This window comes from Vidua chalybeata, chromosome 6 (genome assembly GCF_026979565.1).
Source record: "Vidua chalybeata isolate OUT-0048 chromosome 6, bVidCha1 merged haplotype, whole genome shotgun sequence".
Taxonomy (NCBI): Eukaryota; Metazoa; Chordata; class Aves; order Passeriformes; family Viduidae; genus Vidua; species Vidua chalybeata.
The window spans coordinates 46,525,472-46,542,889 of NC_071535.1; the positions used below are offsets into that span (position 1 = coordinate 46,525,472).

Here is a 17,418-nt window from a genome sequence, read left to right on the forward strand (position 1 = left end):
TGGAAGGCAGCTTACAGTGCCTATTTGGCCTGACAGAACTTGAGTTGAAAAAACACTATTTTGGACTTGAGTTTGTTGAAATTACAGACTTATTATTAAAATTACATAACTACTTGTGTATAAATCAACTGAATAGGCTTGATCTTGAAAATAATCCATTATTTCCAGTTCTCATTGACACACAAGAACAAATTATCACACTTCAAGAACAAGGAAGTGTATTATGTGTGAAAGCCTCTTTTATGCCACCAAGTATTTGTCAAGCATATAACTACACAGATGATAAGGAAAATTAATTCCAATATTCATACTCCTTCTCTTAGCTTATGATATATAAGCACTAACAACTGTAGTAAATACAGAATTTTCTATCTTATTCCCTACCACAATGACATTTAAATTACGTATTTAAACTAAGTGCAATTTAGAACCAACTTCTTTCAGTACCACAGGTTCTTTCCCTGCCTCACTCACCAGCATTTTTTAAAAATAGTAGTAATAATGGAAAGTATGCACCTTAGTTTCATAGAAAAAGCATGTATTGCAGCCTCTCACAGTTGTACAGACCCATACATTCAGAATGAGGGATATTTCTGGATGCACAAGGAAAATGTAATTTCTTTATATACCTGTGAGCAGACTTAATGGTAGACTCAATTAATAGATTAGGTAATTGAACTGGTAATACTTAATACTTAGAAGGTTGTTTTTATAGCTACTGTATAAAACAAGGCTTAAATGAAAAGCTTAATCAGCTGTGAGTCCTCACTTCCTTGTTAAAAATATACCTCAGAGACAGAAGGTTATGATGCCAAAGATGGGTTTACTGTTCATATTTAAAGAAAAAAAAAGTTAAGAACAGTATCCTTCGAGCCTTAGTGGTCATATTCTGTTCCTCTGTTTCAGAGTTTGAAGATGTTTAGGACTCATAAAATGGAATGCCACCATTCTAAGTGAAAGTATTCTTTCAGTCTCAGATTTTGTTTCAAGTTTTCTCACACTCATTTTTCTTTCACTTACTTCCTTTTGCAGGGCCAGGTCTGTGGTCTCTGTGGAAATTATGATGGTAACAGCATCAATGACTTCACTACAAGGAGTCAATCTGTAGTAGAGAATGTCCTAGAGTTTGGAAACAGCTGGAAAGCATCCTCTACATGCCCTGATGCTGCCAGTGTCAAGGACCCATGTTCTACCAACCCTTATCGGAAGTCCTGGTCAGAGAAGCAGTGTAGCATCATCAACAGCAATGTCTTTGCTGCCTGTCACTCTCAGGTATTACCAGGGCAGAAGTTTACTGTGGGAAAACAAAGTCTGTGGGTTGTTGAAGGTGCTATTCTCATAGGTCTTAACATGCATGCCTCGTTTATTAATATGTTTCACTTCAAATTGTGCCAGGAAAACTCCAGTCTGTGACAGAGTTATAGTTCCTACTTGCAAGAAATAAAAATACATCTACAAAAGAAAAATAACTACAAAATAATAATAATTTCATAATTACTATGTATTTCCTTGCAGCCTGACTTGAATAAAAATTCTCATATACCAGGTAGAGAAGACAAGTTCAGTGAAATAACATAGGAATGAAGTATCAGCATAGCCTTTACCTGACACTAAGTACATAACAAATGTTGTCGGGTAACTGTGCAGTTGCCTAATATTTTTTTTTTTTAATTTATCTAATCTTACACCAGGACACAAGTCTAGGTTTCTAAAAATCTGGCAATACATGATTTGGATGTATCATTTGGCATCACCTCAGGTGTCTTAAAGTGTCTAACAAAAGGAAAAGAAATTACCAATGTAGGCCTTTCCTCTGGGATACTACAATTGTAAGAAAACTACTCTAGTAAAGGTAAGAAATCACTTAGAAGGCAGGATGCATAGTATTATATTTCTGTTTAATAACAGGTTGAACCAGCAAAATATTACCAAGCATGTGTGACAGATGCTTGTGCCTGTGACACTGGAGGAGACTGTGATTGCTTTTGTACAGCAGTAGCTGCCTATGCTCAAGCATGTAGTGAAGCTGGTATATGCATAGCCTGGAGAAGCCCAACAATTTGTCGTAAGTTTTATGTCATAAACACTTCTGAAAGTGTAGCTAAGTGTACAGTATCTTACATATGTGCATTAATATCTCACTGTGTAGATTCTTCATGCTTAAGCTATTTGCTATTTTTTTTTTCTTTTCCTGAATGTGTTCAACTTTCTCCTCAGCACTGTTCTGTGATTACTACAATCAGCAAGGGGAATGTGAATGGCACTATAAGCCTTGTGGCGCTTCCTGTATGAAGACCTGTAAGAACCCAAGTGGAAAATGCCTCAATGACCTGCCAGGTTTAGAAGGTAAAAATAGCTGCAAGTACCTCCTAGTGGGTACATATTACTATATTTTAAATTGTCTTTGATGAAGTATATTTCCTCCATCAGCTGCATTTGCACAATTGAATTTGCTCTAATATCATTACATCCACATGAATGGAGGCAGAGTATGGAAACAGGAGTAAGAAGATCTCTAGGACTAAATTCTTATGGATAAGCTCTGCTGATGCTAGTAACTCTGCTTTTCTTCCTAGAGCTATTGCAAAACATAAAGTAAAAACATTATGACTATTAAAAACGAGACCTGCAAATGCATTCGACACAAATAAAACCTTTGCTGACTGTATCTCATTCTTACCTTTTCCACCTCCAGGTTGCTACCCTAACTGCCCACCAGACAAGCCATATTTTCATGAGGATCAGATGAAGTGTGTTAGTCTCTGTGACTGTTATGATGATGAAGATGGAAAGATACATAAGTGGGATGAATGTAATATATGGTAAGACTTAACATACCAACCTCATCATATACAAGGAGAAAAAGATCAAAACTCCAGGGGAAAGTTGTATGTTCCTATTATGTGCAGGATCAGTTCATGCTACCTGTGATGAAATAATGCCTTATGATATAATGCCAGCTTTCCTACTACATTAATAAGAAGGTTTTATGTGATTTTATGTTTTAATGAATTTGTTCCTGATTATATTGTAAATCCTCAGCATTGAGATACATCAAGAACAAGAAGTTCTTTATGACTAGGCTGTCTTTATTTCACATTCCCGTGGCAGGAAAAATTTTGTGCCATGAGTAAAGATATTTATTAGCGGCCTGCTTACAAGGATTTTGTAACATACTTGCATCATTTGAGCATTTACACTCACCCTTTTAGCCTTCTATTTTAGTACAAAAACATTGCAAATGCAAAGAAAGTGATATGAAGGAAAAAAAGAAAGTCTTCCTTAAGACTTCTACCTGTAACTTTGCATGATATTTAACTTCACTTCTGTTTATAAGTTCAGGTTTAATATAAAGGAAGATTCTGGAAAACAATGGCGAAAAAGGAGACAAAACAAACAGAATGCTCTAGGAATAAACACAAAGTGCCTTGCCTTTTGATGCCAGTATCTGTCAGAAAGATGACTAATAAAATTACATCACAGTCATAAAATATATGGGGTTTTATGCTTTCTGTTTCAGTGAATGCACATCAGAAGGTTTACAGTGCAAGTTTGATGATAAAGGTAAGACAGCTAAGAAAAATTATTTAGAAAAAAGAAGTATTGGATACTATCTTTTCATAGATGCCTGAACTGTCAAAAAACTTCTGAATTACAGCCTGCAACTGCATTTATGAAGGGAATAGCTATAAATATGGTGAACTCATCTACAACACCACAGATGGAACTGGATGGTGCTTCAGTGCAACATGTGATGTCAATGGAACAATAAGCAGAAACATCTTTAAATGTGGCATTTTTACAACAACCCCATTTACATTTTCCACAAGTCAGCCCACAACTACTGCTTCAGGTATGCATGAATAATCTTTAAAATAACTCAAAAATCTCTGTAAGTGACTAAAAATTACCTGAAAGACAGGACCTTTTCATCAGTTAACAGTATATAATTTTACTTGAAACTACTGACTTCTACTGGAGTTGCCAAATCACCTGGCAGCTTTAGTTGAAAAAGAATAGTTAAGGATGTAGAAATGAACAACATTTCTTACAAACTCAGTCTCCTCTGTTTTACCATGGTGATCCCAGGGGAAAAATTAATAGTTTATTAATCACTGCATCCTGGAGAATCTTCTCATTTCCTTGCAAAAAAACCCAGCAGTTCTAGACCAGCTTCTGAAAACATGAAAGACAGTTGCTGCCATTTCTTAAATTAGTGAGCACATAAGAAATTTAGTTTGAGGGAGTGTTTAAACTATTTATAACCATTCTTTGGAACCTTTCCTAATTGTGTTTAATACACAAATCAATAGTTTCCTTCTACCCTGGAGTACACTGCTATATTTTTTGTGTAGTTAATTAATTACAATAACCAAGTTCTGAGTAATTGTGAGAAGCATATCCACAAAATTATACTACAGCAAGAACTAAATATTCAAATTTAAGTCTTCTATTAAGTAACATTCATATTGAGAAAGTAATATCTATTCCACATGGTTATCTTCATAATGCCAGGAATATGAAATCTTAAAATACATAGAAAATACCTATTAGATTATATATTTCATATATAGTATATGTGTATTCTCTATTATAATGTACTACATATAAAATACATATATGTTAAATATATATTTTATATGTATAAATATGTTACATGTGGTAATACTGAACTAAGAAGAACAGTCATTAACTGGTCAAAATATTTTAAAATCTGTGTGGTTATGCAGTTAAGTGTAAATAAATACAGAGATAATACCAAGGAGAATAAAACCTCCTCTACTTTTACCATAGCAGTTGTGGTATCTGTTATTTAAGCAGTGACATACTGTGCAAAGGACATCAGATTACCTATATTTAGCTACAAATCTTTAATAGATGTCGAAGAAATTACCTCTAGAATAATAAGAAAGGCAAAAAGTCAAAATCTACTTTAGAAATTAAATTTGAGACTTCCAAATCAAATTCATTAAAATTAAAATACTATATAATATTAAAATATTATTTACAACAAAAAAAAGAAAACGGTACGGAAGATGAATAATTTCTTCCTGGAACTCTCTTTAATAAGAACAGACAAGACTTATGTTTCCTTCTTTAAATTACAGAAATGACAATTGCAACACCAGTGACAACTGTATGTGTGAAAAATGTCTGTGTGTGGTCAGAATGGTATGATTCCACTCAGCCTGAAAACAAAGAGGACAGTGGAGATTATGAAACATATCAAAATCTCAAGGATAAAGGATATAGTGTGTGTACAAACCCAAGCAATGTTCAATGCAGAGCCAAAGAATACCCAGATAGTGAAATTACCAACCTTAACCAAACAATAGAGTGTAGTCAAAGCAGAGGATTAATATGCAATAACCAGGACCAAGAATTTAAGCAGTGCTATAATTATGAAATCAGAATATCATGCTGCAGATACATACCATGTTCAGAAACACAAACTACAACACCAACAACCACAAGAGAATTCACAACCATTGCTGTAGAATCAACACCATTTATAGTACAGACAACAATAATACCAACAACACAAAACCAAGAAAGTGAAGTAACTACAACACCACTGAGAGACCAAGAAAGAACAACAACTCTGACTGAAACACCAGTAACAGCAACAACATCACAAGTCTCAACAAAAGGTTACCAAATCACAACAAGTATAGCAGAAACCTCCACTGCAGTAACCCAAGCTCCATCATCACCCAATACCATCTCCACTCTCCCAGAATCAACACTAGGAACAACACTGGGCACAACGATAATCTCCAGTACTACTGCCCTGCCAACGCAAGGCATGACTGTCACTACACCGAGACCAAGAGTGCCTACCCAAGCTACCACCAGTGCCAGCACCTCCACAACCACCAGGGAAAGCACCATTACATCTACAGAAGAAACTCTTCCAACTGTATTATCAACTGTTGCTATTCAAACAACATCAACTATTACAGCCCCCACCCTGGAAGTAAAATTAAGAACCACCGCAGGCACCACAGCTGCCCCCAGCACCACAGCCTCAGCCAGAGAGGGCACAACCCCCAACGCTACCACCATCAGCACCTCTTCCCCTCAGACTGAAGGCACTACCACCATCACCCCACCCATAACAACAGTGCCCACTCCTGCCACCAGCACTGCCAACACCTCCAGGACAACTGAAGGAAGTACCACAAGAGATTCAGCCACCATTGCTCCAAGAGAAAAATCCACAGTGGCAACCCAGGCTTCAACATCTCCCACAGCTCCCTCTGAAGTTAAAATAAGAACCACCACAGGCACCACGGCCAGCCCCAGTACCACGGCCTCAGCCAGAGAGCGCACAACCATCATCACTACCACCACCAGCACCTCTCCCTCTCAGACTGAAGGCACTACCACCATCACCCCACCCACAAGAACAGCGTCCAGCCAAGCCATCAGTACCGCAAGCACCTACACAACCACCAGTGAAAGCAGCAAAATATCTACAGAAAAAACTCTCCCAACTGCATTATCCACTGTTGCTATTCAGACAACTTCAACTATTACTGCATCTTCCCCTGAAGTAAAATTAAGAACCACCGCAGGCATCACGGCCAGCCCCAGTACCACCATCTCAGCCAGAGTGCACACAACCCCCAACGCTACCACCACCAGCACCTCTCCTCCTCAGACTGAAGGCACTACCACCATCACCCCACCCACATCAACAGTGCCCACGCCAGCCACCACCACTATACGCATCTTCAATACCACAGACAACTGTGTGGTGGAGCACTGTGCCTGGACACAGTGGTTTAATGTGGACTCCCCTACTCCAGGCAGCGAAAATGGAGATTTAGAGACATTTGAAAACATCCGAGCTGCTGGGCATGAGTTGTGTGACAAGCCACAAGACATCAAGTGCCGAGCTAAAGACTACCCTGACCGAATTGTGAAAATAATGGGACAGATATTTGACTGTAGTCTTGACAGGGGGCTTGTGTGCCGAAATAAGGATCAGACTCTCAAGTACCCCACATGCTTTGACTATGAGGTCTCAGTGCTGTGCTGTGCCCAAAAACACTGCCAGACAACAGTACCACTACCAGGAACCACTGTAAGAACCTCCACAACATACTTCCCAGCAGAAACAACCACAACAGCAACACAACCTGCAGCAACACCTGCTGTCCCCACACTTCCACAGCAAGAAATAACAACCACCGTAGGAACAACAAGTACCCTCTCAACACAAGGAACGACCATTGTCACCCCAGGATACACAGAGACTATAAAAATAAAAACCACCATTGACACTACAGCTGTCCCCAGTACCACGGCCTCAGCCAGAGAGGGCACAACCCCCATCACTACCACCATCACCACCTCTCCTCCTCAGACTGAAGGCACTACCACCATCACCCCACCCACAACAACAGTGCCCACTCCTGCCACCAGCACCGCCAGCACCTCCAGGACAACTGCAGGAGGCACCACAAGAACTTCAGCCACCTCAGCTCCAGGAGAAACATCCATGGTGGCAACCCAGGCTTCAACATCTCCCACAGCTCCCTCTGAAGTTAAAATAAGAACCACCACAGCCGGCCCCAGTACCACGGCCTCAGCCAGAGAGGGCACAACCCCCAACGCTACCACCATCAGCACTTCTCCACCTCAGACTGAAAGCACAACCATCATCATCCCAAAAACAGGAGTGCCCACGACAGCCACAAGCACTGCAAGCACCTCCACAACCATCAGCGAACGCGCCACAATATCTACAGAAAAAACTCTCCAAACTGTATTATCCACTGTGGCTATTCAGACAACTTCAACTATTACAGCCCCCACCCTGGAAGTAAAATTAAGAACCACCGCAGGCACCACAGCTGCCCCCAGCACCACAGCCTCAGCCAGAGAGGGCACAACCCCCAACGCTACCACCATCAGCACCTCTTCCCCTCAGACTGAAGGCACTACCACCATCACCCCACCCATAACAACAGTGCCCACTCCTGCCACCAACACTGCCAACACCTCCAGGACAACTGAAGGAAGTACCACAAGAGATTCAGCCACCATTGCTCCAGGAGAAAAATCCACAGTGGCAACCCAGGCTTCAACATCTCCCACAGCTCCCTCTGAAGTTAAAATAAGAACCACCACAGGCACCACGGCCAGCCCCAGTACCACGGCCTCAGCCAGAGAGCGCACAACCATCATCACTACCACCACCAGCACCTCTCCCTCTCAGACTGAAGGCACTACCACCATCACCCCACCCACAAGAACAGCGTCCAGCCAAGCCATCAGTACCGCAAGCACCTACACAACCACCAGTGAAAGCAGCAAAATATCTACAGAAAAAACTCTCCCAACTGCATTATCCACTGTTGCTATTCAGACAACTTCAACTATTACTGCATCTTCCCCTGAAGTAAAATTAAGAACCACCGCAGGCATCACGGCCAGCCCCAGTACCACCATCTCAGCCAGAGTGCACACAACCCCCAACGCTACCACCACCAGCACCTCTCCTCCTCAGACTGAAGGCACTACCACCATCACCCCACCCACATCAACAGTGCCCACGCCAGCCACCACCACTATACGCATCTTCAATACCACAGACAACTGTGTGGTGGAGCACTGTGCCTGGACACAGTGGTTTAATGTGGACTCCCCTACTCCAGGCAGCGAAAATGGAGATTTAGAGACATTTGAAAACATCCGAGCTGCTGGGCATGAGTTGTGTGACAAGCCACAAGACATCAAGTGCCGAGCTAAAGACTACCCTGACCGAATTGTGAAAATAATGGGACAGATATTTGACTGTAGTCTTGACAGGGGGCTTGTGTGCCGAAATAAGGATCAGACTCTCAAGTACCCCACATGCTTTGACTATGAGGTCTCAGTGCTGTGCTGTGCCCAAAAACACTGCCAGACAACAGTACCACTACCAGGAACCACTGTAAGAACCTCCACAACATACTTCCCAGCAGAAACAACCACAACAGCAACACAACCTGCAGCAACACCTGCTGTCCCCACACTTCCACAGCAAGAAATAACAACCACCGTAGGAACAACAAGTACCCTCTCAACACAAGGAACGACCATTGTCACCCCAGGATACACAGAGACTATAAAAATAAAAACCACCATTGACACTACAGCTGTCCCCAGTACCACGGCCTCAGCCAGAGAGGGCACAACCCCCATCACTACCACCATCACCACCTCTCCTCCTCAGACTGAAGGCACTACCACCATCACCCCACCCACAACAACAGTGCCCACTCCTGCCACCAGCATTGCCAGCACCTCCAGGACAACTGCAGGAGGCACCACAAGAACCTCTGCCTCCTCTGCTCCAGGAGAAATCTCCACTGTGGCAACCAAGGCTCCAACATCTCCCACAGCTCCCTCTGAAGTTAAAATAAGAACCACCATAGGCACCACGGCCAGTCCCAGCACCACAGCCTCAACCAGAGAGGGTACAACTCCCATTGCTACCACCACTAGCACTTCCTCCACTTCACCTGAAATAAGATTAATAACCACTTCTGGCCCCTCAGCTGTGCTCACTACCACTCTTCCTCAGTCTGGAAGTACCACAGGTAAATTCTTATAACATTCCTTTCTCCTACTGTAGAATATACTGCTATAACAGTTTTCTTCAGCACCACTGGCAGCCCAGGTATGCCATTGTCTACTTCTTAAAATTTTACAACCATCTTTTTCTTTAGAAACAACATTCCTATCTTTGTATTCTGTGTCTTCTTTCCCTAAACCAGTCTTTGATTATATGACTCTATGACCATTTATATTCCTTAGCACATCTAAACCAATTTTTAATTAATCTGCCCCTTTTTTGCTAGTATTTATGTTTGTCAGCTTGGTTAACTTCCTAGTATTAATTCTTGCTTAAATGTAGAAAGTTGAAACTTTTCAAAACTTTAGAGGTAAATCTCATCAGATTTGCCAAAGGCCAGATGTTATTCAATGTATAATGGAAAAATTTCCACAATCTCCACTTATGAATACGTCAAATATTTGAATGCAAGAAACATGTTCACTTGGTTTGCCAGAATGTTGAATATACCTCTTGAATAGGTTAAAATTATTAGATCAAAATCCTGTACATGTAAACTAAATTATTACTTATGTTCAACAGTAGCTTCAGCTGGTACATCGCAATCAAATCATGTTATAACAAGCACTCCTGCAACCTTCAGTTCTTCCACCAGCACATCCGTTACATCCAGCAAAATACCTCCATGCTTTTGTCATGTGTTTGAAACTTTATTTTCTCCTGGTAAGTATCTTATTCTATGATTATAAAAAAAATCATAAGCAATATAAACCCTTAAGACTCTATTCAATTAAAGATAACCACTCAAAATCATCTAAACGTAGAACGCTTTATACATGAATACACTTAATATTGTCACAATATTTTCTTGTTTTTTTCTCCCTATGTATTTCCATTCTTGTAATTTCTCCTCCAATTTTCATCTACAGGGGAAGTGGTATACAACAGAACAGATAGAGCTGGCTGTAATTTTTATGCACTTTGCAGTAAGGAATGTGAGATTGAGCCCTTCTACGGGCCATGTCCTCTGACAACTCCTGTTCCTTCAGTTGCCTCCTCAAGTACATCACAAGCTGCCTCACCAACCACAGCAACAACCACCGCAACTTCAGTAGAAAGAAACTGCACTGATGTAATTCCTGCACGAAAGGTGGCTCCCCTCCCTACTTTCTAATTCACCACTGTTGCAAAACCAGACCAATTTCTGTCCTTTAACAGCCAATTCAAATCAACCTCTATGTATCTCAGTAACGAAGTTGGTCATATAACAAATTACCTGATAGCACACAGTTATTTAACCTGGCATTACCAGACTTTTAAGTAATCTCTTGGTGGAAAAGTTCACTAAGACCATGGCAGAGACTTTTGGTTTTAATAAAAGTCATTTAAATTTCATAGAGATAAGTAGACTAGCTCTGAAATGTAAAATATTTTTATGCAGAAGAAAATTCTGTGGTTATTCTAAGCATACCTGTTCTTAAATGATGTGCTAAAACAACTCCAATCTGAATTTCCTACTAATTTTAAGAGTGTATCTTAAGTTAAAATTGAACAACTAGGATGAAGGAGCATTTAAGAGTAAATAATTTACATATTTTCAGCCTGGAGAGGAGTGGATAAATGAATGCCAGAAGTGTGTCTGTGACTTCCTCACTGCTACTGTGCAATGCCAGCCGCTCCCATGCCAAACAGCTCAGCAAACAATTTGTGACCTAGGATTTGTTTCCATGGCTGTACTACCACAAAAAGACCCATGTTGTCCTGAATTTGAATGCCGTAAGTATTAAAAATTCATGTATAAATACCACTCCAGTAAATTACATTTGCACTTCTGTTAATATCTAAGGAAGTTCTTAATGTATCACAATAACAGCAAAATATTTCTTAAATTTTTCTGTCTCCGTGAACACAAAAATATTTTTAGCTAAATATGCATTAAAGCTTTGTTTAAAACAATAATGTTATTTTCATTTAACTTTGATGACAGAATGTGTGGGAGAGCAGAATAATATTTTGAACATTCGCTGGTCTATGTAGCTCAACTATCTTTGTACCTGTTATACATTGATAAATGTTATCAATGCATCTTTTTCATGTTATTAATGGAATATTCGAGCACATTAACATTAGCCTAAATGCAACTAAGCTAAGATGCAGAAACATAAGAATAAGCCACTAAAAAGCTTAACAGTTAACTACAAGACCAAGTAACAGGAAGCAATAGTACAAAGTGAATTGTAATCAGTAACTGAATTGACAGTGTATGAAAAGTAATAATCATACTTACACTCTTGCCAGATGCTCATGAAAATAAAAAAATCCTACAGTTAGTTTATTTATAAACATACACTTTTATGTACATATATTTTATGTACGTATACTTGTGCAAAAGACCAAAAAGAAAAAAGCACCCACAAATTAAGCCTGAAAAAGGAAAATCAAAACAAAGGAACAGGCAAGTTTAAAGCAGTTCTGTGAAAGACATAGATGGGTTCTGCCATGTTGTCAGATTTATATTAGGTAGGAATACCTTTAGTAGGAATACCTTTGCAGGAATACCTTTTTCCACAGGGTCAATCTTCTGTACAAGCCATGTTCTGAAAGGTCATGAAGAATCAATAACTGAAGCATCTTTGTTTATCACTGGAAGCTGAGGGTTCCCAGAGGAAACAACTAATTTAATTTGAATTGAACCAGATATTGAAAGGGCAAAAAAGGGATTTTTCAGTCATAGCTTGGCTTTGAAGCCATTCCTCTCCACCTCCTCCAGCTGATTTTAATGATGAAACTTTACTTAAACATTCAGCTACTCTACATATGAAGTCTAAGCACACAGGGGATTGAATTCAAGTTTTCCATACTCTCTGTGTTACTAATAAAACCTGATAACATCTTGACTTCTCAGGAAGTCTCACAATTTGAGTTATTCTGGAATTCATTTCTTGTTTTGTTTTTCAGAACCAATACCTGATGTCTGTGTGATTAATGGAACATTGTACACGGTAAGAATGATATAGCAGCATATTCCTGGAAGTGAAAAGTACATCCTTTCTACCAAAACAAGTCTTTGAGACAAAAAGTTCTTTTCCCAGTACATGTTACTGGGGGTTTTTCTCTCTAGCCCTTAACTGGAAGTTGTTTGGGTATTTTAAAGTCAAAATCAAATTTGTCACAGAAGTCTTCCTCATTGAGTAGTATAAAAGAAGAGTGTACCATTTTTAGTGACGTACTTTCTTTTTAAGCTTCTTCTCACTTTTGTAATTAATGACTTTGCCAGACAATCTGATGAATAGCCCAAACTCAATTGCTCTTTGAAATAAGCTCAGAGAACCTTAAAAAAACAAAGCTAACATTTTTTATTTAATTGATACCTATACCCTTTTGCTAAAATTGGTACTTAGGCCATTAACTCGTAATTTAAATATTAGCACTTGGAGTCTTTGGGGATACATTTCAGAAAGACTAAAATCCATATGTAAATTTAGATCTCTGCTTACATATCTGCATATTTTAATCCTGGCTTTTAAATTATAATTGATTTACAACCACTGAACAACTTACAGAAGAAAAATATTCTTAAATGGAGCATTGAAAAGCTGGTAAGATAGTTAGACAGTACAAACCAATCTTAATTTATTTACTGCTCCCTTTTACATTGTTTCATTTAGTTTCCTCTTAATATGAGCTTTCCTGCAAGGCATGAAGCCAAAAGACTACATTCAAAGAGAATTTGAGAACTGTCGTATTTGTGTTTCAGCAACCTTAATGGTTCTCAGCAATGCTTTCAACTCTGCCTTTATATTATATAAAAACTGATGGCATTGGAATGTTTTTGGGGGTTTTTTTTTTCTGTCTTGCAGGTTGGAAAGTCAGTAGTAATCAATTCATGTAAGAAGTGTACCTGCAGTTCTGAGAAGGATCCAGAGACTAATGCAAACATCATGCATTGTGAAACAGTTCAGTGTGAGACGTCTTGTCCACTGGTGAGTTCAGGTTTTCTAGGCTGCCCAGTCAGCTAAAGCAAGACTAGAATTCTCCATCACCAATTCAACATACTTTCTCCTTCATCTCTTTCTGAGTAGGGTTACCAATACATGACTGAGGAAGGAGAGTGCTGCGGGAAGTGTATTGAAGTAGCTTGCAAAGTCAAACTCCGTAACAGCACTGTTCATGTGCTCAATGTAAGTATTCCTTTCATTTTCAGATCTGTTAGCCCATGCAAGTTAGAACAGCTAAGAGTCAACTTATGTCCCTTACTAGTAAAAAATAAATACTGAAATTCTCTGAAAAACAATGTATCAGTTCTCTGAGTTGAAGATTATTTGGAATTAAATTCTTGATTCTTGTTGCTAATGGAGCAACGGTTTCTAATTTATGGTCTAAGTGTTCAGAACCAGTATTTAAACTTTCAAGCTAGCTACAGTTTGTAGAATTTTATTTTTGCCACTTGAAAGAAGTTCATCTGAGAATCTTTGAGGATTGAGAACTTAATTAATTCAGACACACTTGATCACAATGAAAAAATCCAACTTCTGCTTTTCCTATAAAATCTTAGGTTAATGAGATCCTGCCACTCGATCAGTGCAGTCACTACAAATGTGAAAAAATTGAAGATCAGTTTGTTGCAGTCCAAACTAAAAAAGTATGCCCTGACTATGACCCCGAAGAGTGCGATCCTGTAAGTTTTTATCAATTTTTCATTGACTGAATTCAGTTTAAATGAACAAGGAGGGACAAGGAAGAATTCAACAAATCACTTCTACTGAAGTTGCAGGAATGTCTTAAGAATGAAACTACTCTTGCTCTATGATTAATAATAAGAAAAGCATAGTATTTTCTTATGAGGCTACAAGTATTCAAGACTCCTATGGTGAGGACAGTAAGTCAAGTATTGTTTCATTCAGGGTTCATCATGGAGAAGCCTTCTGCCCAGTATCAGTAGTGCTAACTCATATTCTTACTCATGATTGTCATCTGTGCACTAATATAAATCCTCCGTCTTTACTTTTACAAAGGACGAAGCAGAGATTACATCTGATGGCTGCTGCAAAATATGTAAACGTAAGTAATGTTGTGTTTATGTGTTCTGCCTGAAGAGCACTCTATTCAACTATCTGAGTGGATGGAAGGATTCTTCACTCCCCCTGTTTTCACACATTCTATTTAAGACGACCCTGTGTTTCACTGTTTATTCAGAAGAAAAATGCAATTTTTTTTTCCTGATACTGAATACCACAAATCAAACCAGCAATACTCAAGCCTCTGCATTATATTCCAAATGCACTTTACAGCCAAAATCAAAGAGTAATCTGACAACTCCATATATGTTACACAGTACCCATCCCATCACATACTGCAGATTCTCAGTAATCAGACATCAAGCACTTTGAAACTGGTTTACAATTCCTTTAGTTCAGAACTAGAGAACTGAAGTATATTTTCTCTTCTCCCCTTTTTTTATGAAGCTAAAAACTGCAAGCCTTACACCAAGGAAACTGTGATCCGCCATGCGGACTGTGAGTCTTCTGAACCTGTTGAGCTGTCATATTGTGAAGGAACTTGTCCTGGCTCCTCAATGTAAGTTCTAAAAATTCATTTAGCATCTCTATGGCTTTCTTTATCTGATATGTCAAATTAATTTGTCACCCAAGGGCACTGAGGGAGCTGGAGAAAGTGCTCACAAAGCCACTTCCAATCATTTGTCAGCAGTCTGGTTAACCATGGAGGTCCCAGATGACTGCAGGTCAGCAAATGAGATGCTCATCTACAATAAAGTTTGGAGAGAGGATTCAGGGAAGTACAGGCCTGTCAGCCTGACCTTGGTGTCAGGGAAACACATGGAGCAGATTGTCTTGAGTGTGATCATGGAGTACATACCGGGTAAAAAGGGGATCAGGCCCAGCCAGGATGGGTTTGGGAAAGGCAGCTGCTGCTTGACAAACCTGATCTCCTTCTAGGACAGGGTGACCCACTTATAGGATGAGGAAAAGGCTGTGGATATTGTTTACCCAGACTTTTGTAAAGCTTTTGACAGCATTTCCCACAGCATTCTCCTGGAGAAGCTGGGAGCTCATAGCTTGGACAGGTGAACTGTTCACTGCATAAAAAACTGGCTGGATGGCCAGTGTTGAGTGGAGTTCCCTCCAGCTGGGGGACAGTCACCAGTGGTGTTTCCTGGGGCTCAGTATTGCAGCCAGTCCTGTTTTATGTCTTTATCAATAATTGTGTGATGTTCAATAAGGCTTAGTGCTGTGTCCTGCCCTTGGGTCACAACAGCCTCGGACAGTGCTACAGGCTGGGACAGAGGGGCTGGGAAGCTGCCCAGTGGAAAAGGACTTGGGGATGTTGGTGACAGCAGCTGGACATGAGCCAGTGTGTGCCCAGGTGGCCAAGATGACCAAGAACACCCTGGCCTGGATCAGCAATAGTGTGGCCAGCAGGACCAGGACAATGTACTCGGCCATACTGAGGCCACACCTCGAATCCTGTGTCCAGTTCTGGGCCTCTCACTGAAAGACATGGAGGTGCTGGAGCATGTCCAGAGAAGGGCAACAGAGCTGGGGAAGGGTCTGGAGCACAAGTCTTGAAGAGCAGCTGATGGAGTTGGAGGTGTTTAACCTGGAGAAAAGGAGGCTCAGAGGAATTGTTCACACCCTCTCAATTGCCTGAAAGGAGGGTGTAGTGAGGTGGGGGTTGATCTCTTCTCCCAGGTAACAAGTGAAAAGAATGTGAGGAAATGGCTTCAAGTTGCACCAGGAAGGGTTTAGATTGGATATTAGGAAATACTTCTTCACTGAAATGGTTGTCAAGCACTGGAACAGGTTGCCCAGGGAAGCAGTTCAGTCACCATCCCTTCAAGTATTTAAAAGACATGCAGGTGTGGCACTTAAGAGACACAGTTGAGTGGTGGACTGGGTAGTGCTGGGTTAATGCTTAGACTTGATGATCTGAAAGGTCTGTTCCAATCTACGCGATTCTATGACTGCAGAACAGCAACAAAGTTAGTGTGTTTATATGAATGCACTAAAGTGAACTGGATTCAATGGAAGCATGAACAGTTTCACTATTGAAGACAATGAAAATCACATTCATAAGTGTGCATGACAAGGAGGAAAAGAGGACATTAAAAAAAACCACAAAACCAAACCAAACACTCACAAAACAAAAATCACTGAGGGGGTTTTCTGTGAGTTTTTAACAAGATGCATTTTTTTCCCCCGGTGGAACACAGGTACTCTCTTGAAGCAAACCAGATGGAACACGAATGTGGTTGCTGCCAGGAACTCAGGACCCAAACAAGAGAGATGACCCTGACTTGCCAAAATGGAACCAGCATAAATTATACCTATGTCTACGTGGAAAATTGTCAGTGTGTGAATGCTTGCTCTTCAGAAACCACTGCAGCACCTGACTCCCAATTCCAACAATCTAGAAAATATGGCTCCCAATTGCAACAGGCTGTATCACTTGGTTCCCAATGGCAACTCAGCTGAGGATATGATCACAGGAAGAAGAAAGTGGAGACCCTAGGGAAGCTGGAATTGTGTCTTCCCCATATAACTCCCTCAATAACTTGTGCTCCTTCTTTAACATTCTTTTTTCATGTCTTACTTGTAAAAATAATTTAAAAAAAAGGTCGATTAAATTGCAGTGTTTGGGTTTTTTTTCAAATGTTATGGTATTGAAGAGTAAAAACAGGTGACTGCAAAATCCCTCATGTAACTTACAGAAATATGCAAACACATGCTTTATCACAAAACCCATGTTTGAGGTAAAAGAAGAATTAAGGAGTCTCCAAAAACGAAATCAAGAAAACATTGCAGTTACATTGCATTTCTTGATCCTAGTGA

The 17,418-nt window shown here is 40.0% G+C and overlaps 1 protein-coding gene across 1 annotated transcript in view; it reads left to right on the top strand.

Moving 5' to 3' along the window:
- MUC5B (mucin 5B, oligomeric mucus/gel-forming) overlaps positions 1-17,221 on the top strand; it is a 35,166-nt gene extending 17,945 nt beyond the window's left edge. The window contains 17 exon segments of the mRNA XM_053945861.1: positions 1,033-1,272; positions 1,909-2,065; positions 2,218-2,346; positions 2,696-2,822; positions 3,521-3,564; positions 3,659-3,853; positions 5,109-9,593; positions 10,151-10,291; positions 10,498-10,718; positions 11,170-11,344; positions 12,527-12,570; positions 13,429-13,551; positions 13,651-13,749; positions 14,124-14,246; positions 14,584-14,629; positions 15,034-15,145; positions 16,800-17,221. Coding sequence (XP_053801836.1) covers positions 1,033-1,272; positions 1,909-2,065; positions 2,218-2,346; positions 2,696-2,822; positions 3,521-3,564; positions 3,659-3,853; positions 5,109-9,593; positions 10,151-10,291; positions 10,498-10,718; positions 11,170-11,344; positions 12,527-12,570; positions 13,429-13,551; positions 13,651-13,749; positions 14,124-14,246; positions 14,584-14,629; positions 15,034-15,145; positions 16,800-17,061 — 6,723 coding nt within the window. The 3' untranslated portion in view covers positions 17,062-17,221.
- The last annotated feature ends 197 nt before the right edge of the window (positions 17,222-17,418 follow it).